General features: G+C 37.1%; 2 protein-coding genes across 2 annotated transcripts; both read right to left on the minus strand.

The window, feature by feature from the left end:
- Positions 1 to 293: 293 nt before the first annotated feature.
- Positions 294 to 7,323, minus strand: LOC134821980 (uncharacterized). Its single transcript, XM_063832846.1, has 13 exons — positions 7,272 to 7,323; positions 6,999 to 7,165; positions 6,479 to 6,719; positions 5,362 to 5,589; positions 4,925 to 5,131; positions 4,247 to 4,392; positions 3,970 to 4,111; positions 3,675 to 3,755; positions 3,029 to 3,391; positions 2,610 to 2,706; positions 2,337 to 2,455; positions 1,730 to 1,836; positions 294 to 728 (listed from the first exon to the last, which is right to left on the minus strand). Exons 1-13 carry the CDS (start codon positions 7,321 to 7,323, stop codon positions 597 to 599), a joined length of 2,082 nt encoding a protein of 693 aa, XP_063688916.1. The 3' UTR covers positions 294 to 596.
- An 811-nt stretch (positions 7,324 to 8,134) lies between these two features.
- LOC134823669 (uncharacterized) lies at positions 8,135 to 10,625 on the minus strand. The gene is made up of 4 exons (XM_063835205.1): positions 10,416 to 10,625; positions 10,005 to 10,166; positions 8,973 to 9,042; positions 8,135 to 8,853 (listed from the first exon to the last, which is right to left on the minus strand). The coding sequence occupies exons 1-4, from the start codon at positions 10,501 to 10,503 to the stop codon at positions 8,730 to 8,732; spliced, it is 444 nt and encodes a 147-aa protein (XP_063691275.1). The 5' UTR covers positions 10,504 to 10,625; the 3' UTR covers positions 8,135 to 8,729.
- Between the last annotated feature and the right edge of the window lie 11,632 nt (positions 10,626 to 22,257).

The raw sequence follows: 22,257 nt of genomic DNA on the forward strand, positions 1-22,257 counted from the left end.
TGGAATATTTATAATTACCGCACGCCTTAACTAGGAAAAAAATAAGATGCTGTTTAAAATTACGAACATTTCTTGAGTTTCATCACCTTTAAAATCTGCGAACAGATAAAAGAGTGATTCAGATTGATTTAAATAATAAACTTCTGTTAATGGCCAACTGCTATCTAACGAAGGGCCTCTGTTGTGATATAAAGCAAAGGTATTATTTTATGTTCTGATTACATTATTAGTTGATACTTGCAGGATACATTTTGTACAGTGTAAACTCTTGTTTAATTGCAATATGACTGAAACTGATGTATAACAGCGTACATTCATTTAAATAAGTACTGAAATTGCAAACATTTAAATCAAATACTCTAAAAATAAAGAAAAGGCAACTCTTGCATGACAATTAATTGTAAACAGAATATTTCTTGATTCAATATCAAGCTGTTTTAAGAATAAGTACAAACAGATATCCAAATTTGACATTCTAAACTACCAAGAATTCTAAAAAGCACGCAGCATTTCTGTAGGTGCCATGAACCCTGTTCGGTTTTCGGGTACATCTACAAAGACAACATCTAAACTACAGTCCTCTGAAAGAGTGCCCTCTAAAACGGAAGAGTGGCTGTAACTGCCAGAAAGACCACATAGAAGATTGTAACAGGTAATGTGCTTCTTGTTGTCCCACCAGACATGGCATAGTCGTATTCATGGTTGTAACACCACCCTTGGTCACAGTACTGGGGAACATTGTTCGTTAGTCTAATATAGTACCGTGGTAGGAGTAAGAGGGCATTTTTGTCCCATTTAACTTACAACTATATAAGTCAAAAATGGTAGTAGAAAACCATGATTATTTGCAGGATAATACTAACCTTCAAAGGTACATCTTAAGTTACCTTACGAGACATATTTAAATGGTACAAAAGTCGGTGGTTTTTGCTAAGAAAACACCATATTTTCGGACTACCAAAATTTAGATCATCATTATTTTCCCCAAATTATTTTTCACGTATTTTACTTATATATTAATTATGACTTGATCGATTTACTATCAACTTATCAATATGTAGTAAGTTATAAATATGATTAATCGAAAAATTAATGAACACTAGTATTCGATCATGAATTGAAGTTCCATTAAAAATAAGCAAGCTCTTAGCTCTGTCACTACGTTATTGGCACTGCGGTGAAATTTCGGGAGTAGTGGATAACAAACACTGTCGGTCTCATACTCTGGATGATTATAAGTTAAGTTGAGGCTAAATTTAAAAAGCTCCGGAGAAATTGTTTACAAGATGAAACAGCTGATCAGAGAAGATCTTTGTATTTAATTTTCTCGAATATTGGGTTTCATTTTTGTAAAATAAGGAGATGACAGAAATATCCCCAAATACCATGATTTAATTTGGGGTACGAAATGTGGCGGTTTTCGGGAAAAATCCCCATATTTTCTTTCCCAAATCATTTAGGTCACCGGAATTATGTCGAATATAAATATGTCTCGTAAGGTATATACTATTGTGAATGCAAAGAAATGTATTGTTTTTTTCAGGTTCTGTTTATTTTATATTTATCATCAAAATGATTTTAGAAAAACTGTCCACCGTCGCACACAGTATAATTCTGGTGGTCGGTTATCTGCAATTTTACGACTACTTTAGTAGCCGGGTACACAATCCCCCGCCCACAAATAGAATTAGAATGAAAATGAAAGCAAAACAAATATTGTTACTACTACCTGATCAGGCATACAATTGCAGTAATCTGTTGAATTATTCATGTACCCACTGTCGCTCTTGTACCAGCAGTTCATTCCATCTCTGTCACATTCTATCATTCCAGCAGCTGTGAGGAAACCAAGTTACATTTACCATTATTGGGCATTATAATTATGGGCATTATATCCAATCCACGGCCATGGGTGAATATAGATATATTAACATAGTTCTTTGAAGATTACATGTGAGAATATTCTTATTGTCATACGGCTCCCCCTGTATCGTAAGAACGATAAAGGGGGGTCACGACGTGATACAATATTCTTAATGGTCGCCCCTGATTCGTGGAGGTTGGGAATGCCGGAACACGGAATGAGGTGGTCAATGTTTGATCATGCCAGTGGCGTAACGTCGCGTGTCGCCCCCCCCCCCCCCACAGCTAGTACTTTACTTAAGTTTTCCAAAATTGTCCCACATTCAAACGACGATTTGACGCCCCCTAAGGTGGGGCTCTTCGTTACGCCACTGGGTTGAATGCTGATACCACACATTTATCTGGGAAGTGGGAACCCCTAAATATAATTTGAAGTTGAAATAATTGTATAATTTACTGCACTGATTACTCACGCATGCATTGGTCGGGGCTAGTTGACGTCATGTACATTGTGGTAGATCCGTAAGGGCATGAGAGACACTCTCGGCCGTTGCCATAGGTGCCACGACGGCACGGTTCACATTTCACTTCCCTTCGAGATAATGGGTTAGAATAATGATGATTTTTAGGTCCTCTCTCTCTCTTGATATAACGATTATAATAGGAATCTTAAATGACAGTATAGAACTTTTTCTGGAATGTAATTGTAAACTGTTCGTGTACCTGTTTTCAAATTAACTATTTACCCGGTCCATTCCATAGTAGTGTATATAGCCTGAGCTCTGTACCCAGTTTTACATCTCCCGGCGTCCTCTTGTACACGTTCTATTTCTCTTTCTATATCTGGAGCGATCATTTTATTACTTTAAAAAAATCAAATCGAATTATATTTCTCTAAACGTACGGAAATGAACATATCAACGGGAATTGGGGAGTTAAGTTAAATTGAAATGAAAACTATCTAAGGGCAAGGGATCGTTCACATATTACGTAATCACGATTTGGACATTGGAAAATTGTACCCCCGCCCCCTCCGTAAAGGTAAAGTTAAACAGTTTTACACATAGCTATTGTGTTAAAATGACACTAGCGTAATCATTTGGAAACCCTTGTCCCCCTCAGTAATTACGTAATATGTGAAACTGAACGACCCCTCACAGCTTACCCTTCTTGTGTCTCCTGTAAAGAATGTCCTCCTGCCCGAAGTTTACATATCGCACACTCACAGCGGCAGCACTGCCACACACTCCATAAGGCTGCCGGCTCCTAATCTCCACAACCACCTCTCTGTTCACAAACAAGCACAACAGGGTTTCGTTTTTGAATAGTCTCCAATCCCCTGTCATGTCAAAGTTTCCTGATTCTATCCAGTTGCACACCTGGTCGTTCCCTTTGAAAGCGATCGAGTTAGGTGATAAGGCCAGGGTCCCGATAATACCCATATATTTGTCCAGCATCTTTATTGTCACATTTAATGTGCCGGGTACCGCCCGGAATTCTACTTCTGTTTCTGTCCTCCATTCTAACCCTGAAATGTGTCAGTGCGATGGTATAAAATTTGTATCTTACAATCGTGAACTGTAAATTAGTTGTTTCGACTATAGTAAACCAATCTGTTCGAATCATACATGATCAGTATGTATTTGTAGTTGGCTGTGATGAGCTGAAAACAGTCTGTTTTTAATTTTGCAGGTCCGGTTTTCTAAACTTTTTCAGTTTCATCCACGTTAGAACATATCTAGCGATAATAAAATTGTGTCTAGTTTAGACAGAAACAAATTGTCGTTTCTATGGCGATCAATCAGTTATACCTTGTTCGTGTAGGTCGAAATAATCTGGAGCACAGTAAGGACACGATCTAATGTATCTCATTTCATCCGGCCCCGATTTATCTGGAACAAATGTAATCATGTAAAATTTGTAAATGGTAACTGTATCTGTATCAATCAGCTCGATGTAAGATTATAGACAACTTGATTGATTGTATGATGTATCGGGTTAACTATCCTACCATTGATAATGATAGTTAATGTTATCAGTCCATTGGTTATATTAATGTTGGTTAAACTTTGTGTAGATTCTCAATTAGATCTTATTTTCACTTACTGATTTCGCGGTATTGCAGGTAGCTCAAACTGGAAGTTTCTGCATTAAATCCGTCCACAACATTCCCACTATACGTGTAATTGCACTGAACTCCTCCTTCAGCAAATTCATAGGTCAGTAATACTGTATCTTCTTTGCAGACCTGTCAGAATTCTCTTTTTAATGAAAAATAAACATTGATCGATTAAATTCTTAAGTTTTTTCTCAGTTGTTCTGGGTTTTTAAATCAGGTTAGCAGCCCAGCAATCTTCCTTTAAAACGATATACAAGTACAAACCACTAGATGAGTCTCGTTCTTTTCAAAAATCCAAGTTCCGAGCATCATCCTTGGGCGGCTGACGTAGTATAAATTAGCATTGCTTTTTCCTGTGTTCTCAAAACATCCTTCCAATGTTAAAAACATTCTACTCAACGTTATCGCACCTGTTTAGGATTGCAATTAAGCTATAAAATATTTAGTAGTGTTTTATCCAGCTAGCATATTCTCAAGAGACTTTTCATCATTTGCATAAACCATCAATTAGACGGAACCAAGTGTCGAAATTTTCTAAAGTGGCCATTTTTTGTGGTGACGTCGCCAATTTTATCTATTTCGTAACCACCATAAAAACTGATAGTCTCATTGTCACAATTTCCGTTAAAGAACTAAGAACAGAGGCATCAGTACTACCAGAAGCTGACAATGGTGATTTGGTTAGCACCGCAATCCACATTCCACATGTTCCATCGCAATGATTCCATCGGCAACCACTTGCAATTATTCGCCGGCTTAGTGCTGCCTATGCTAGTTGTTAATTGACAGTGCCGTCAAATGGTGCAAATGATGAGGACAATAACGCCACTGGACTTCTCTAAAGTGCATCATAATAATGACTTTAATTTCGAAGAAGAAGGAATATCTATATAAATATTCAACAATGAAGCTCTTAAAAATCGTTTAACTGTAACAAATTACCTAGTCGTGTTGGCTCGGTTTCCATGTCAACACCCCAGTCAGCAAACAACTGAACAGTAAACGAGTCGATATCCCTTTCATCCACTTGACCAGGGTCTAGGTGAATAATTAGACCTGATCGCTCTAGTTTGAGTGGGTACTTCATTCTCTGACTGGCCTTCATCCAATCATTGTTACTGAATCTCTCTGGTCCACTCATCTCAGCTACTGAAGGGTGAGGAAACTTGTGATTTCATAGTCCAACTGAGAGTGACATAATATAAGTCACGACTCACGTTCATAAAAATGTCCAATTTAAAGTCTAATATTAATATTAATAAAGCGTTTTCCAGCAACATTTGTGCATTACACAGCTGGTGCAGGCTATAATAGCCTTGGTCAAAAGTTGTGTTATTCCTACTACTATACCTGCTATATCCTACTACTATTAACTATACCTGCCGCTCTATACTGAGTAAATATAAACTGAGTTTTTCCCAGATTATCCAAATCTTCGAAGTTAACGAATCCCACTGTGTCTCCCGCAAATGGAGATTCGCAGCCATTTTGAGAAGGATTTGTTTGGTAAGGATCTAAAGGAAGTTCCTTGAGGAAGTGCACCTCTGTACCATAGGTCACCTCCAAGTGGGTGTAGTTCTTCATCACACACAACATGTTGTTTATCCCTGTTAGGAAGAGTCTCAGAGGAACTTCTGTACAGATTATTGGTAACTGTTTGGAGTCTTAAATTCATTCCTATGGTTTCACTCAATATGATCGTGAATTTCTACAATCCAGGTAAATCGGGGTTTTACTGTTTTTGGTATCCTTATGACCAATCTAGAAAACATGACGTATATTATAGAGTCGATTACACTTACAGCAGTTAAGGCAAAACTTGCTCGCGTAATCACAGATCTACCTAAAAATAAAAGCAACCAGATTATAGAATTGTCTAACCTTTTTCACTGATCGTGTAATTTATACTAATATCGCTGAAGTCGTCAGAATTACTTCTACTGCACTGATGGCCATAGGTTGTATTAAGGACTATCATTCCTTTGTCCCAAAACAAAGTTCCCAGATTTTCTAAATCGTCTCTGAAGTATTTTACATGATTTGCATGATTTGCATAACACTTACCAACGTATGTGTTGGTTATTTCTATGCAATACTACTAACGACCCTGCCAAATTTAATAAAATAATGTTGCATGGCTGATGGCAGAACATTAAACAAATAATTTACCATTTAATGTCAAATGTCAATGAGTATGCAACTTTACAGTATTAGACTAACCCTTTGAAACCCATCTTATATCTCATCGACGATGGCGTATTCGGTGTCATAATGTCGAGTCCTTTGCACTCCAAGTCCCACTTTATAAATTCTTTTTGGCATCTTACATTTTCATCACAAATTTTCTTGTACTCAAGCTCTTCAATTTAGGAAAAAGTTTGGTTTATTATTATAATTTCGAAATTAGCGTAGTCAAGTTTTCATGCGATCTTCATATATACTTTTGTGTTAATTTGATCACGGTTCATAGCTGACCGTCTAAAATAGACCACTGACCTTCAATAGGGAGTCTCTGGCCGTGAGCCTCAATGCTCGCAATCTCCATCTTGCCTCGTTCGACGCTGACCCTGACACTGGTTACCAGTGTGACGGGCTTAGTGCAGTTCCACTTGGTATTCCACTCCAGCTTGCATGATCTCATCTTCTTGTCACCGTTATAGAGGTCCACTGTGTGGTTCGAGAGGGGTGTCTTGCTTGTTGATTTTAACGAGAAAAGGATCCACTCAGGGAGAGAGGGCTGAGGGATGGGGATGGGGTTATTTGGGGGAGGGGGGTTATTTTGGGGTTTGTTTGAACATTGACCTGATTCCTAAAGCTTCGCGTATGTAATAAGAACCGTGTTGTTTTCATAACGGAATTTAAGTTGGCATTGGTTTATAAATTATTATAATTTATGTCCTTTGTAATTTTAGGGATTTAATAGCGACGTTGTAATACTAATATTAGTAAACCAAGATCACAACTTTATCCGATAATAAGTCACAACTATGTACTGATGAAAAAGAAAGAATAGTACGGTGTCAAAGTAGAGTTGTATCCACGAGTTTTTGGTAGATTGAGTGCACGAGTATGTTGCAGGATCTTCATCAATAGCCTCCCTGGCGAAGTGTACCGAGGGAAAGGAGTATCCCTTGCCTCGACTTTGTCTAGCATGAGAGAACTGTAGTAGCTCACACTGCGCACCTGTATAGTCGGATGTGAAGTGTCTGGGTACTGGTAGTGATACTGATCGTAGTAAAGGTGGTTTATATATCAACCTTTACTCAGATCAGTATATACATATATATACAGGTGCTGTAGATAATGACTCCAACCCTTGATTCCCCTGATCCTTGTAACATTTTGCGATCGACAATTGACATCCCCTCCATCAAAATAATCACCATAATTAAATTGATATTGTTTAATGGTTTTATAATTGGTTCACTTTAAGCTCCGTACAGGTCTTCAGTCCCAGTGCAACGATAACATTTCTGTTAATCAATACAACCTAGTTAGAATGCCTTATTGCCTTATGCGATGTCGCGATGATGAAAATATGACAGATATCCTCTAAACTGGAGCTAAGAACTTACTGGGGGGCCGGGGGGGGGGGGGGGGGGGCAACTTACTGTGAAAACCGAAAACCAGCAGGAACACGAGATGGATGATTATCAAAACCATTTCAGCGAAAACATAAATAAAATGATAGTTTGTTGAAGCGATTCATTTTAAAGGGTCGAAAACGGCCACCTCAATTTCACCTTACTACTTACAACTCATCATAATGCATGTCACAAAATTCATTTCGGCTCTGATCTAGATTTCTTAGATTAGTAGGTTGTAGGTATCATCCGTTGTGCGTTCGCTTCTTCGTCTGATTGGACTATTCAGAATTCAGAAATCAAATATTTCTTGTAAAGTTGTAATAACTTGCCGTACGATTTTGTAATTTATGAATAGGCTCTCAGCAGAGATTGTCTTTCAATCAAATGCATGCTAGATATTAAATCGTAATTTTGGACCAAATTGTAGTCACGTTTTGTGCTCGAAATTGGAGAAAAAAAATTGAGAATTGTCTCATTCTTATGAAATTTTTATCACAAATCTTCTGCTGCAGCTTAACTGTAAAATTGTGGGATTCTTACTGAAAGAACAAAAAAAACTTTTGGTGAACATTTAAAATTCAATACTTCTAACAATAAATTAGAAAGCAATCTAAAATCGTTATTAAATTAATCAATTTTAATCGTTATTAAATCAAAGCATCAAGGTACAATAAACGTCTATTTCAATATTTCATTTGCAGTACAAGTTAACACAATCTACTATATATCTACGAGAAAGGCTCAAACGTTTTCTCAACATTGTCTATGTGTCACTACGAGGGCAACAACTGCTATCATGGCTGTTCAAAGTTTGATTGAAATCACGTGACCATGATACTTCCTAATCTATATTGTATAATCAGTGTTATCTATGAGTTTTTTTCTCGAATAAACGCCAGATTTCAATCTGTTAACGCCACGGGGTTTCATATTTAGCAATGAATTCATTTGGTTTCCCCTATTTCTGAAGACTAAGATGGCGTGGCAGAAACCACAACCTGTCTTTTCTTCTAAACTTTTGTCTTCTATCCATCACCATGATCATTCATCATGTTCACAATTTCTCGGTCGATATGTTATCTCACGCGTGTTCCCGCACCACGTGACGTCACACTACTTGATACGTCACGTCACGTGACGCGTCGTTACGTCACAGGATGTCACGGCACGGCGTCGTTAGATGTGTCATTTACTCCAAATGTGTTGCATTTTGCGAGCCACTGAAGCAGGTAGTCGACTCGCTTCATTGAAAGTATGCTGCGCCACAACACGTAACATCTACCCCTGGCAATAGTACGTTTTAAATTATCTGACGATAAACTTCCGCGTGTGATTCAGTTTTAGTTTGTTTATCACGAGAAAAAGATACTGTCGACTTTCATAGCTACAATCGTGGGACTGACCTGATAGCGCAGAAGTTACGACGACAATGGCATCTCATGTCGTGGGAAGGGCAGGACTCCAACTTTCTACCTGAAAAATGGGGAAATGTTAGACTATCATTCAAGAATCTAATGAAAGAGTTAAATCTGATGAATTAATTCTGACAAATTGGAGAATATTCGTCAAATTTTGAATGCGATTTAATTTTTAAAGTAAGATTCACTTAAACATTCCTGAGGAATGCAATGGCATAATTAAATCAATCCCAAGACGGTTATTTTTAGTAAAACATTCAAGAGTAAAGTCATTGTTTAACTCTGGTTAATTCTGGTTCGCTCGTTCACAGAATATAACTACCACGGACATATCTTATGATGATGATCTAGAAACATATAAACTTCGAACACTTGATAGATGCAATAGAGAGAATTCCTAAGACAATGACTCATTGGGGAAGTCCAATTTTACGCAAAGTTAGGAAGAAGGCTGAGACGATGAGAACCGATTTAAGAGAGAATTTGTCAAAAATACAAAGTTTAATCCTAAGGAGAATGCTCTATTATACTGCGGTTTAAGTCGATCTGTTAATTAGTGGGTGTATTATGTGAACCAACATATTTAAAATTAGTGCTCAGAGCATCGTCTATTTGTCCCTGGGAAGGTGCTGATCTCAAACATTTGAAGGGTGAAAGTGTCAGGATACGTAACTGACCTAGCTTTTTTCAAGTTAAAACTTTATTATCCACAAAACTCTCTCACCATTCAATAAGCTAAGATAACCGCTACTTAATACTTTTGACCGCATTCGCAAAATCATCAGTCTCAGTGCATAAAATTCGCATTTCATGAAATATTTTGACCATCATTAAGCAGTGTTTAAAAGAACACAAAACTGAATATCTAAATATTATGAACTATTTAAAAGAACATAATGAAAAAACTTAAACTTCCGTACTCATAATCACACTTAATTCGACGGACACTGAGCTCAGTGTCTGTAAAATTAAGTTTGATCACGGAATTTTAGCGGAGACAGATCTGACATAACTTACATCGTGGGAGCGACCTTAAGTCTTTGAAGTCGACGTAGTTCTCACAGTTGTTATGGGCACTGAAGTGCTCTAAACATTCACAAGACATGTGTTTAATGTTGGAGGAGTAGGTCTTGCAACCTTGCTGCCGCGTGAACTCCCAATCTTCTATTTCGTTTGATTCTGGGACGAGTTTGGAGATGATTTGTGAAATGATCTGATAAATTCCATACCACTGATCTAAGTAATGGCTAAAGATTAATGAAATCCTGTGTCTGGAACTCGGAACATCAATATATCAACAGATTAATGTAATGAACTTATCAGCCATTAAGTAATAACCCGGTTACAGGTATCACTTTTATTAGACACACTGTGATACAACCAGATCAAGATGCAAAAGACAAACTATAATCATAAAACTCAAGTTACCTTTGCCATTGTGGTCCTTTCCTTTGAAAATGGGGGCCGCCAAACCCAGTAAATAACCTGACAACACCAGGTATACTCTCAAACCCATATCTTTACTCGTGTACAGAGTCTCTGATATCTCGTTACTAGGTTACTAATTAATCTGTATATCAGGATACTGGGCTAGTTACTTAGTAACTCCACTCGTAACTAGGTTACCGATTTCATCCTGCTATTGAGATTTGTTGTCAACAAACATTTCACTTGTCACTCTTTACCGACTACGTTATGTATGAAAGTTATAGTGTAAATTTCCTATAACTCGCCATGAAAATACAATTATAACAAGACTGTTTTTGATTTACAAAGTGTAGGAGTCACTGTCAGTATAATCACTAAAGCCCAACCTATCACATCCATCAATAGACATATCAATAGGGTTCAAGGACAAAGAAATGATAACAAAAAACCCCAAGAAAAGCTCCACTCAGGAAAGACGATAATGACAAAAATGTATCGAATTCCTAAAGCTAAGGTACGAGACCAGTGTTTAAAGAAGCTTCTGGCCGGCACAAAGTGGAAAGCCTCAACGTAGTTAGAGCTGGAGTCGAACTATAAGTATACTGACATATCTAAAGCTGGTTCCTAAACCTTAGTCCTGGATGTGATGACTCATATTCAGCCTAATTTTATCACATCCTTATGTCTAGGAGTGCAGGGGAGTCGGTAGTTTCCCTGAAATTTCCCCCACATTCTTGTACACACAGACGTTTTATCATATTGTTCAACATTCGTAATACTTTACATATTTTACCCGCCAGATTCGCCAGAACTGCTTCTCGGGCTTGATGAGGTAGAGTGTAGACAGAATGAGGGCCGTCTTAAAAAAGGTCTCCAAACAGATCACTTTTCTTACTAATAATAATACTACGGATGTCCCCAGTCAGTCCCCAGTCAGTAACCTTGCACGTGCCGAATCAAACGCATCTTTGCAATCTATGTTAAACATCAGGGCTGGAATATATCATGGGTTTCAGGTCATGAAGTTGAACGCCTTTTGAAATCATTCGTAAACAAAGCAAGAAATAATCAGGTTAGCGGGGGCTTTCCGGTGCAATCCATGGGAATTGGGATATCGAACTGCGAAATGACAAAAACCCAAAAGAAGACAAATTCACTAACAAAACTTCAAACAAAGTAATTATTATAATACGTGCCGGATGGCCAATTTCGATCACGCCGTGATGTCAGCAAATAGATCAAATTCCAAGAATTTTAAACTAAATAGAAATTTGACACTGTAGGAGTTAGGAATGATAATGTATAGTGAAGTTAGCGTGGCTGTGGGGCTCGGCCCAGCCCCTGTGCCTACATAGTATCACATATCCCAAAATACCTCTCTTTATCGTAATAGAATACAGTAAAATATATTAATATTTACGATCACGGATGCAGATTTAACATAGGGAGAAGCACAGCAGGTAGACTCACTTGAGAAGTGACGAATGGCAATGCATTTTAGGGCACTTATTCTAACCATAAGTCACGTGAAGCGCTACCAAGTCGCTGATTGGTCACCCAGTCGACCTAACCGGGCTGGGATTGGTTGACAACTCAGGGTGAGGTTAGCTGGGCGCTAACCGTTTCCTCATCCCCTGATTTTAGTATGTAATCAGCGACACTAGAGACTGTAATGCATTGCACTAGGCTACCCGTAGTGCTGAGGTTACAACATGTCACAATATATTGGTTAGGAGAATTGTGGTGTATACATTGCCGAGTTATCGAAATGTCACGGTGGGCAAAAGTCGGAGAAAGTTAAGCTATCACCAATGCCGTAAATATTTCCTAACTGATAGCAAAATCTTCGTAACTCCTAATTTATAGAATAAAAAATGAAAAGATATGAAAAATTAATATCTAAACTCCGCTCTTATCAACAATCCATAATATTAAAGGAAGAGATTACCTATGTCAGGGCGGCTCTGACGTATTATTTTTTCATCGGCCGATTAAAATGTTGGGTAAAAAGTCGGGTAAAAGTGAACAATGCCATATTAGGTTGATATTATCTATGTTTTCTCCTCTTGTAGGTTTATTTCTAAAGTAATAATAATAGTGGAAGATAGAATTCTCAATTTGTATCGACCAAATATGGTATTGTTCAAATGTTTTCCCAACTAACCTTCCAATCTACTGTTGAAGACACACAGACACACAGACGTTAAGATGACTTTAATCTCTTAGGGGTATTAAGTTTGGCTGCGCTGATATTTTAGATGATCGAAGCGGATGGAAAAACTGTTCAACAGAATATTCAATGCCAAACTTGTCGATGCATGTTGTGTATTCTCTCTTTCTTTCAGTAATTACTAAAAAAGTAAGCCTACACCTAGCTAGAGGACAATATAGAGGTAGCATCTATCATTTATATGATATTAACCTATTATCTTTTCATCCAACCCTTCAATATGAAAACACATATACGGCATCTCCTAAAAATGATATTTTCAAAAGAAAACCTGTTATCGACGGCTGTCAAATAACTAAGCAAAGAGAAATGGTTGTCAGATGAAAACTTGAATATTTGAACAACAGAAGCAAGACACCAACTGTGACCCAGGACAAAGCCCCTTTGTTTCACAATAAGATCCTTGTTGACTTGATCAGACAATGAGCATGCTCTCTCAGGAAACCCTGACATTTACCCATTGGTAGTTTACATTCCCTCTTCTCTTCCTATTGGCTAGCGACTCTAAACCGAGCAATCTTATTGGCTAGCGACCACAAATCGAGTAATCTTATTGGCTGGTGACTCTAAACCGAACAGTCGTATTGAATAGTCGTTCCGGATGACGAAGCCTTTGTTTCAAACTTAACTCGAAGGAAGATGGTTGTTTCCACCATTGTATTTTTTTTATGAATGTGCTCAGCAGACTTAAATAATTAATTGACTAAAATTACAGTACGTTAAAAATTAACTGTACTTGTATGTGCGGTAAAAAGAACTCATTTATGAAATTTGCGAACTAAAAAAAACCTGCCAAAAGCAAGAGCAACAGGGGCATGCCAAGTATAAAAAATAAGCAATTAGCTGAATACGGTTGGAATTTCAAACATGTTATGCCACTCCTCTGCCATGCTTCTGTCGTCGACATATACTACAGAACGACTGCCTCTAACATGATGAGCAGGCCGTTGTAAGTGATGATAGGAAATGAAACAGAATGGCGCTTGGCGTTGAGAAATAGAGACAAATAGAAACCATTTTTCAACTGGCTGGCTATTTCCATGCCACATTCATCGAATGGAGAGTGAAATAACAATAGCTAACTATTTGTCACGGATAATAATAAGTTACAGATTGGATTGTAACCACTGCAGAGATTGCAAGCGCACTTTCTTCCACATTCTGCAAATTGCCTGCGAATTATCTGAATCAACTTGGAAATAGATTCAACAAAAGAGAAAACAAGATTTTAAAATATTCCAGTCTGCTTCTTGATATGCACATTGAAACTGAGAACATCCTAAAACTGAACACAATTTCCGATATTGAATACCAATTAAATTGAGCAGTTAGAAGAACAAATCCGAGCAAGGTATTGTTTTCACCATTTTACCCACTTCCTTGCCACACTATTTAAACGGTATAAAATATAACGATTTAAAAAGGTTACGACTAAATGTCAGGTCAATAAACATGTTTTAAATTCTAACAAATTATTTCAAACTACTGCTTTAAGTCACTTTATATGCAAAAATGACTTCCCCATACGATTATATAGTTAGAGCATAAATGTTTTCTGGGAACTAATTAGCCATGAGCATTTCTCAATAGTCCCGGGAACCACCCCAAAGAGTGGCTTGCAAAGGTAGATCTGATGGACACAACCAGCTAGAGCATATTTTCTCCAGGCGCTCTAATAGCAAATCAAAAAATTTAATTGAAGTGCGTTATATTTTGGGTTAGAAAGGTCACAGATTTCGATATTGGTGCAAAATGTTCGCAATGGCATAATTATTTACAACATATCAAGCAACATATGCCCTAAATGCTTATTTTTAGAATTATAGGCGAAATAATAGAGACAAAAAATGCAATTTATGCCTTTTTTGTGAAAAATATTATTTAAGTGGTTATATTATCTACATCTATGCTTCACTCAAATATTAAATCATCTCCCAAACTTTTGAGCATAATTTTCATTCATAACCTGATTCCCCTTGCTAAGAGATAAGCCATCTTAGCCCATACATATCTTTATTAGTCGAATGAAAGGTTGTTAAAAAGTCAGCTAAAATACGTTTGAAAAGTACCGTATATTTGGCCGGTATGTGGATTATCTCTTCCATCATTTTATAACTTTAAAAGTAAACCTGTACGTAACAAGAGGATACTATATAGATAATATCAACCTATTATGGTATTGATCAATCGTATTTTTTGCCGACTTTCCAACCAACCTTTTAATCGGCCGATGGAGAAACATTTACGTTAAGTACTAAAAGTAGGTTAATGCTACGCGTGTTTTAAATGCCCGTAAAGAATGCCCTCCTACCAGATAAAATTGTCATACTACCAACGACAGAAGGGAGTACACTCTGAGCAAACTATGAGGGGGGGGGGTCCAAGGGGAACTTTGGGGAACTTTGGGAAAGTCCCCCAAGATTTCTGAAGTTCCCCAAAAAAAAGTTCCCCAAAACTCCCCAAAGTTCCCCAAAATTCCCCAAAATTATTCAAAATTATTCAAAATTATTCAAAATTATTCAAAATTATTCAAAATTATTCAAAATTATTCAAAATTATTCAAAATTTCTCTAATATACATTAATACCCATTAATGTTAACATGTAACATGTAACATGTTATTATAATGTATAATCTTAACTTACTTGTTGATACTTGCAGCATGATAATTTTTTTGGCATGATAATTTTTTTGGGGAACTTTGGGGAACTTTGGGAAATTTTGGGGAACTTTCTGAAGTTCCCCAAAAAAAAGTTCCCCAAAATTCCCCAAAATTATTTGTTTCATTGATAATTTTTTGGGGAACTTTGGGAAAGTCCCCCAGGTTTCCTGAAGTTCCCCAAAAAAATAGTTCCCCAAAACTCCCCAAAGTTCCCCTTGGACCCCCCCCCCCCCCTATGAGGGCCGGAGTACACTCTGAGCAAACTATAAGGGCCGGAGTACACTCTGAGCAAACTATAAGGGCCGGAGTACACTCTGAGCAAACTATAAGGGCCGGAGTACACTCTGAGCAAACTATAAGGGCCGGAGTACACTCTGAGCAAACTATTTTTCTGGACCACGTACGCTAAATGACCCTACATTTCTCACGTGGAACAAGATAGCTCTCTCTCTCTCTCTCTGCATATAGCGGTCGAGCATTGAACCTCTCAAACAAGGTCTTATTGGACATTGTGCTTGCGCTTGGTCAGTAAACAATTAACATTCATAATATATCGAATGACATAACTATGCATTTTGTCATTTCTGATACATATGATTATCAAGTTGAAATTTATTTGAAATATATTAAAAAAGACTGAACATTAGAACATATAATGGTAAATATTTACAACTTTAACACCGGCTGTAATCATGTGTTAATCTTTTAAACATTTATTTTAAAGTTTTGTTGACGACGTTCTAAAGTAGGTGGGGTTGATAATATATTCAGCATGTCGATTGTTAAATTGTTACGGAATGATGCAAACAACTGGAGTTGGCAATAGCCTTTCATATATTTTTCGTACTAGAGTACGTGTCTAACTATAGTACGTGTACTCGTGGTTATTGTTAAAATAAAGATATATTATGTTCTATTATTATTATATATAAAGATGCTTCTTATCTCAAAAAGGGACGGTCGACGAGGATTGGAATTCATATAACCTTACCTATCCACTAACTCAATAAATGTTATCAGTTGAGGTTGGGAAATTAGTTTAAACTGTCATAATATTATGAACCAAGAAACGTCGTTAAAACTTGACAGTTTCACTGCTGAGCTGAGGCGATAGTCGCTCCTGATTTTAAATAGTAGGCCGTCTAGGCTTAACTAAATATAAACATAATGTGTTTACCACACTGATTTGATTTGAAACATTTCAAATAGTACAGAAGGTACATTAAGTCATACATTAAAACAAATCGTGGCGACAAAGTGTGGTCAGATTAACTGGATAGTCGTCAGGAACTAATAAAACAATTATAGTCACAACTTGACTGGGCAAACCTATAACATCCAAATTAAAGCACAAGTGCTCCAGAATCTGGCTCCTAAGAAAAACTTACTATGAAGGTGTTGGTTTTATTATTATGATTATTTAGCATTCATTGCATGTTATGTAAGTGTAATGAAATCATTCCTATGTGGCGTTATGTTATTATTATAAATTTACGACAGCATTTTGTTACCAGAAATAATAAATTCAAATCGATGGCATTGTTTAGGAGATATCTACTTCGAATGAAAAGAAAGCAACCGCCGAATCAAAGCCAAGAAATTAGAAATTACACTAAATTTCAAACAAAAAGATACTGATTTCATAAGACTTTTTCTGGCCACAGCTACGATTCTAATCAATCGGAGACTACGAGAAATTTAATTAATTGAAGGAATGAATTGTTGCCGCTGCTTGGCTGCAGTAAAATTAAGTATAATTAAACGTTAACGGCGGTAATTAACTGCCCAGTCCTTGATGCTCAGTAGCTCGCTCAAACGGACGAATGTTGAGCAAGCGAGTAAATCAATCAAGATCTCGTCTAGTAGCATTAGCAACACACACACACACACATACACACGCACACACACACACAACACACAGACAAAACATCATGTGTTCTAGTAAGTAACATTATTTCATCTAGCTGTGATATAAATCGCTTTTGTAATCATAATATCCTGATCACAGCGATATTCAGCTGGCAACTTTACTCTAAATATTTACTCTAAATAAATTTATTCAAACTAACCAATGTTGTCCACCGTGGGAATTTGGGAGGATGAGTTTAGTTAATTTGTTCATTTTCATTTCTCTATCGTTTACGTGAGGTCAGAGAAAATGTGACTAGAAAGTTACTCCTCTTACAAACTTTAGCCGAGTAAACATATTGAGAGTAGTTATTTTAGTTAAGCTACTCATAGTTCCACTTAATCATATGAAATCTCTAATCTCTTAGAATAAGTGCTGGCCATTACCCAGATTCTCTCTGTTACCGCAGTAGAACTAAAGACGAGATATAAACAAATTAGTCCATATATTTTAGGAAACAAGAGATATATATATTAGGAAACAAGAGATACAATTTTGAACGTGAATTCCAAAAGTCAAAATACACATTTCCCCGTGTGATAAACTAAGCTCACGAGTCCTTGTTTCTCAGAACGCGTATTAAGTGATGATGTAGCTTGGGATGTGTTGCGAAATGTTAACTAAGTACGATCTGGTTTAGCATTAATTGATCTATTTGTATTTAAACTGGTCGAATGTTCGGGAAAACTTACTGAGTCCAAATTCGAACAAACTAACTGAGTACACATATCTATTTGAACACTAACTGAGTGAAAAATCATCAAAAATAGTCGAGTGCAACTTTATCAAATCTGACAGAGTTTAAATGCTAATAACCCAATTTAGCTGAGTACTTATCTATTAAAGCTAACTGGGTGATGTTTCAATGAAACTGCCGGAGTGCAATCTTACTTAACCAAGCTGAACATGAATTCAATCAATCTGTCCAGAGCATATAACGTAGCAAGGCCAGTTGGCCGGTCTTTGGTAAACGAGCATTACTTAGCAATTAAACTTTTAAAGATAAACAGATAGGGATGGTAGTAAGCGCAAGGAACAAGTTGCGAGTTAATGCGACAAGGAGGGTTATAGCCACTCACAGGAGTGATGGAAATCATTCTGGAGAAACGTAATGACAACACCGGTTGTGGGAAAACATCCGAGTCTCAAAAGTAAGTACATATCATGGCACGAGATGTTACATAACTCCCATAACCCGGGTTAACATCTGCTGGTTTAGGGGCCCATTTGGCAGCTGGGGGGCCTGATAATTTTAGTCCACATCTGGGCTCTGAACAGTGAACTGTAAGTGTAATTAGCAGCCCCACCCAATCAACTCTTATTTGACCTGTTCAGTGTTCATGTAACAAAAGAAGCCTTGATATATCAAAACAAAGAAGATTGGTTTTTTATTTCCTTGGAATTTAACCCATTGCCGTTCTAAATGTAAGAATCATCAAGAAATATTAATAAATACCATAAAATACCAATTATATAAGTCAAACTACAATGAGTAAAGTCTCACTAAAACTTGAAGGAACAGAATTGAAATAGGCATTTGGCAATAGCATAAATGAAACAAAATTGCAACTTATTAAGAATTGAACACATAAATCACATAATCCCCGATCAAAATAAAATTCATTATATTAATTTAAAACGTTTTCAAGAGCAGAAGCAAAGATACACGAAATTACAAACAGCCTCACATAATCGTGTAATTCTGCAGAAAACAGGGGACAGGATTCCTAAGTAAGCATGTCTTTATACTAACTCTGGAGTAGGCGGGTAAACAAATAACTCTGGAGTAGGCGGGTAAACAAATAACACAAATCCTAGCTCTAGAATCTGCGAGTAAAGCTAGCACAAGGCCAGGCAAGTAAACGATAAACAAGACTACGAACACAACAGTGGCCAGGCATACTAAAAAGAAGAGCAGTTCTAAAAACGGTTAGCTGTATGTGCCGGTTGAGGAAGAAGAAAGCACATAGTTTATTGGAGCTACATGATCAACTGCTGGGAGGTCGAGGGAGAGAGCGGGAGAAATGTTAATTTACTTTAGCTGTCTGTGAGGCACACGCCGCGGCTCGGTCATTGTATTAGCTGTACGGGTGAAGTGAGATCGAATTAGCTTCCTCGCTCAGCTTTTCCTTCCTCCCTTCTCCCTAGGCTCCGGCCACTAGTGGCATCTTGGTATGTACTTGTAAGTCCATCCAGGTATGAGCCAGGTTTAACTTTCCCAGTTCCCTAGGGTGATTAGTCGGTGTTTGAGCGAGTTTGTTTTGTTCCTGGATGTTTGAATATATTGTCGGGAAGTCCACGTTCCCCGATGGGGTTGTGCCCTTAGGCGTACTTAATATAGGCGATCTCATTACGGTACTGAACATAATTCTATCAATGGAGTGTGCCAGCCCACGTCATTTTCTAACATAGAGTTACATATGGTGAGATGCCAATTTTCGATTCATCTCTAAAAATATGCCCTGAATGATTTCCCGGGTAATTAGCTTGCATACGTTTGATTCTTGGGTATGAATATTTTTCATCTCGTACTTATCAATCTTATGATATGGTCATTTAATTTCCTAACATAGTGATGTAATTCATATATGGTCGGCTGCCAAGTTCCGAATCATTTCTAATAACAAGCCCATAATGATTTTACTGGCGGTTATAACCCTGCGCTCTGCATACATTTGAACATGAATATATCATGGTCAAAAATTTACAAACCCCGTTACACAGTTATACACATATTGAAAAACGGAGTAAAAAACAACTTTGAATGCGGTAATCCATTGCTAGACCGAGACGTACCATCGTAAACAATTTGTAGCCGGCATGTATAAACCTGTTCATGTTTTCAGGAAATGTAATCGACTTAATCTTCAGATATGGGAATTATGAGACAAGCACGGACTTACCCAACAATGACTGGGAACTTACTCTTCAAAATGAGGAGGACAAGAGTTAGTCAGTCACTTACGGAGATTACGAGGACGTTAGATCGAGGTAAGGGGACGGGGTAGGTCTCTGTTATATCATTATTTACAGTTGGACTTGTATCTGCAGCAAATTAAATCTGGTGAATCATCGTTTGGGACAGATAGAGCTGTGTCTCAAATACCTTGTGTCTCACATAACTCACCTTGTTGTATGATCTTATGATTTATTTGCATGATTTACCAACTTCCTTGATTGTTCGAGGAGTTCGGCAGAACATGGTAAACGGAATTTCAAGTATTACCCGAAGTAAAATTAATAATCAATAAAAGAATGTACCTGTTTTTAAAATATTTGATGTGCGCGTGTTTGTTTTGGAGGGACGTTCTGGAAACACATAATTGAAATATAAGTTTGTTTGTTAGTATGTTTGTTTATTTGTCTCATATTCGTTAGGGTTTCTATTTGTCACACGAGTAAAACATGTTGTAAGAATTGTAATGCAGGATAAGTTGGAAGGTACGGATGTGGGTGTGGGCTTATGTGGGCTTATGTGGCCTTATGTGGGCTTATGTGGGGGGAGGGGGGGGGGGAGAGAAGTTCTATTTAAAACGTACAAAAGTCATGAAGAAGGAAACTTATTGAATTATATTCAATTCTGATTAAGCAACGGGTTTTTCAAAATTTTCTTGTCATGTCTACCATCCAGAAACAAAATTAATATAAGTCAAGTCATCCTTGTGAAGTATTGAAATATCATACCTTTGTCCATATGTTTCGACAATGTTAATGAAATTGAGGAAGCAATGCAATGAGACGATCAAGAATGCAGGAAAAATTCGTAGAACTATTTCACAGCAGCCTTTTTATAAGAAAAGACTATTCCATTGGGTCATTTCTACTAATGGGACCCCTGATTACACACTTAACAGAGGTATAAGATATGATAGTTAGTTCATCTCTCCAAGTCAATCCCAAGAATGTAAAAAGCACCAACGTCCGCATTTTGTTAAACCCCTGAACGCTGCAACTACTCAACTGTAAAATAATGGCCACATCAATCGTTTCAAATTAGACTCACGGAAAAGCAGCCTTTTTATAAGAAAAGACTATTCCATTGGGTAATTTCTACTAATGGGACCCCTGATTACACACTTAACAGAGGTATAAGATATGATAGTTAGTTCATCTCTCCAAGTGGGGGTGATGCAACGTCAATTAATGTCAGTATTCCATAAAAACCCCAAACTGACATTGACATTAATTGACATTAATTGACATTAATTGACATTAATTGACATTAATTGACATTAATTGACATAAATTGACATTAATTGACATTAATTGACATTAATTTGTCTTGAAATTTGAGATTATCATTATTCGATAAATATTCAAGATATTCACGTCTATGTAAGTTAGACCGGTTCAAAAAAAACAAAATGTCCTTGAATAATTATGAGTATGTTCTTATCTGTTGATCCTTAGGTTCAAAGACCACCAAAAAAAATTTCAGCTTCCAATTCTTCCATCTTCGGTCCCCACCGGCCACGCCCATATTTTATTGGTTTCTTATACAGGTAAAATATCTAGAATCGGCTTTTTTTGTATGAAGGAGTAATGTTAGCTGTTTAAGATTCGTTATTCAAGTATAAATGTCATGAAGGCATTTCGTTTAATGTGGGTTTTAAGTTCTGATGATGTTGAGAACCACGCCCTTGGATGGCCACGACCATTTAAGAAAATTAAATTTCGGAAACCGTATTATTTTAGTTTTATCGTTTAATGATCTGAATTTTTTTCACATTTCACATTTCCATATGTGATAGTAGTGAATAACTTGATGATATAAACGTTCTAAAGTGCTAAAAATATGGTAGAACTACATAATCTCTGGTCGAAAAATATCGTGTCAATTAATGTCAGTATTCCAAAATTTTGCAAAACTGACATTGACATTAATTGACATTAATTGACATTAATTGACGTTGCATCACCCCCTCCAAGTCAATCCCAAGAATGTAAAAAGCACCAACGTCCGCATTTCGTTAAACCCCTGAACGCCGCAACTACTCAACTGTAAAATAATGGCCACATCAATCGTTTCAAATTAGACTCA

The sequence above is a fragment of the Bolinopsis microptera genome, chromosome 1, assembly GCF_026151205.1.
Source record: "Bolinopsis microptera isolate Bmic1 chromosome 1, MBARI_Bmic_1.0, whole genome shotgun sequence".
NCBI classification, from domain to species: domain Eukaryota; kingdom Metazoa; phylum Ctenophora; class Tentaculata; order Lobata; family Bolinopsidae; genus Bolinopsis; species Bolinopsis microptera.

What these genes read in the sequence shown, in the direction of transcription:
- LOC134823669 (XM_063835205.1), bottom strand. Translation starts at nt 10,503, where the DNA reads ATGGGTTTGAGAGTATACCTGGTGTTGTCAGGTTATTTACTGGGTTTG. An exon ending in CTTAAGGTCGCTCCCACGAT is followed by an intron (nt 9,043 to 10,004) that starts GTAAGTTATGTC and finishes CCCATTTTTCAG; the next exon opens with GTAGAAAGTTGGAGTCCTGC. An exon ending in CGTAACTTCTGCGCTATCAG is followed by an intron (nt 8,854 to 8,972) that starts GTCAGTCCCACG and finishes TACTATTGCCAG; the next exon opens with GGGTAGATGTTACGTGTTGT.
- LOC134821980 (XM_063832846.1), bottom strand. Translation starts at nt 7,323, where the DNA reads ATGTTACAAGGATCAGGGGAATCAAGGGTTGGAGTCATTATCTACAGC. An exon ending in CCAGAGACTCCCTATTGAAG is followed by an intron (nt 5,590 to 6,478) that starts GTCAGTGGTCTA and finishes TCTTCCTAACAG; the next exon opens with GGATAAACAACATGTTGTGT. An exon ending in TACTCAGTATAGAGCGGCAG is followed by an intron (nt 5,132 to 5,361) that starts GTATAGTTAATA and finishes CTCACCCTTCAG; the next exon opens with TAGCTGAGATGAGTGGACCA.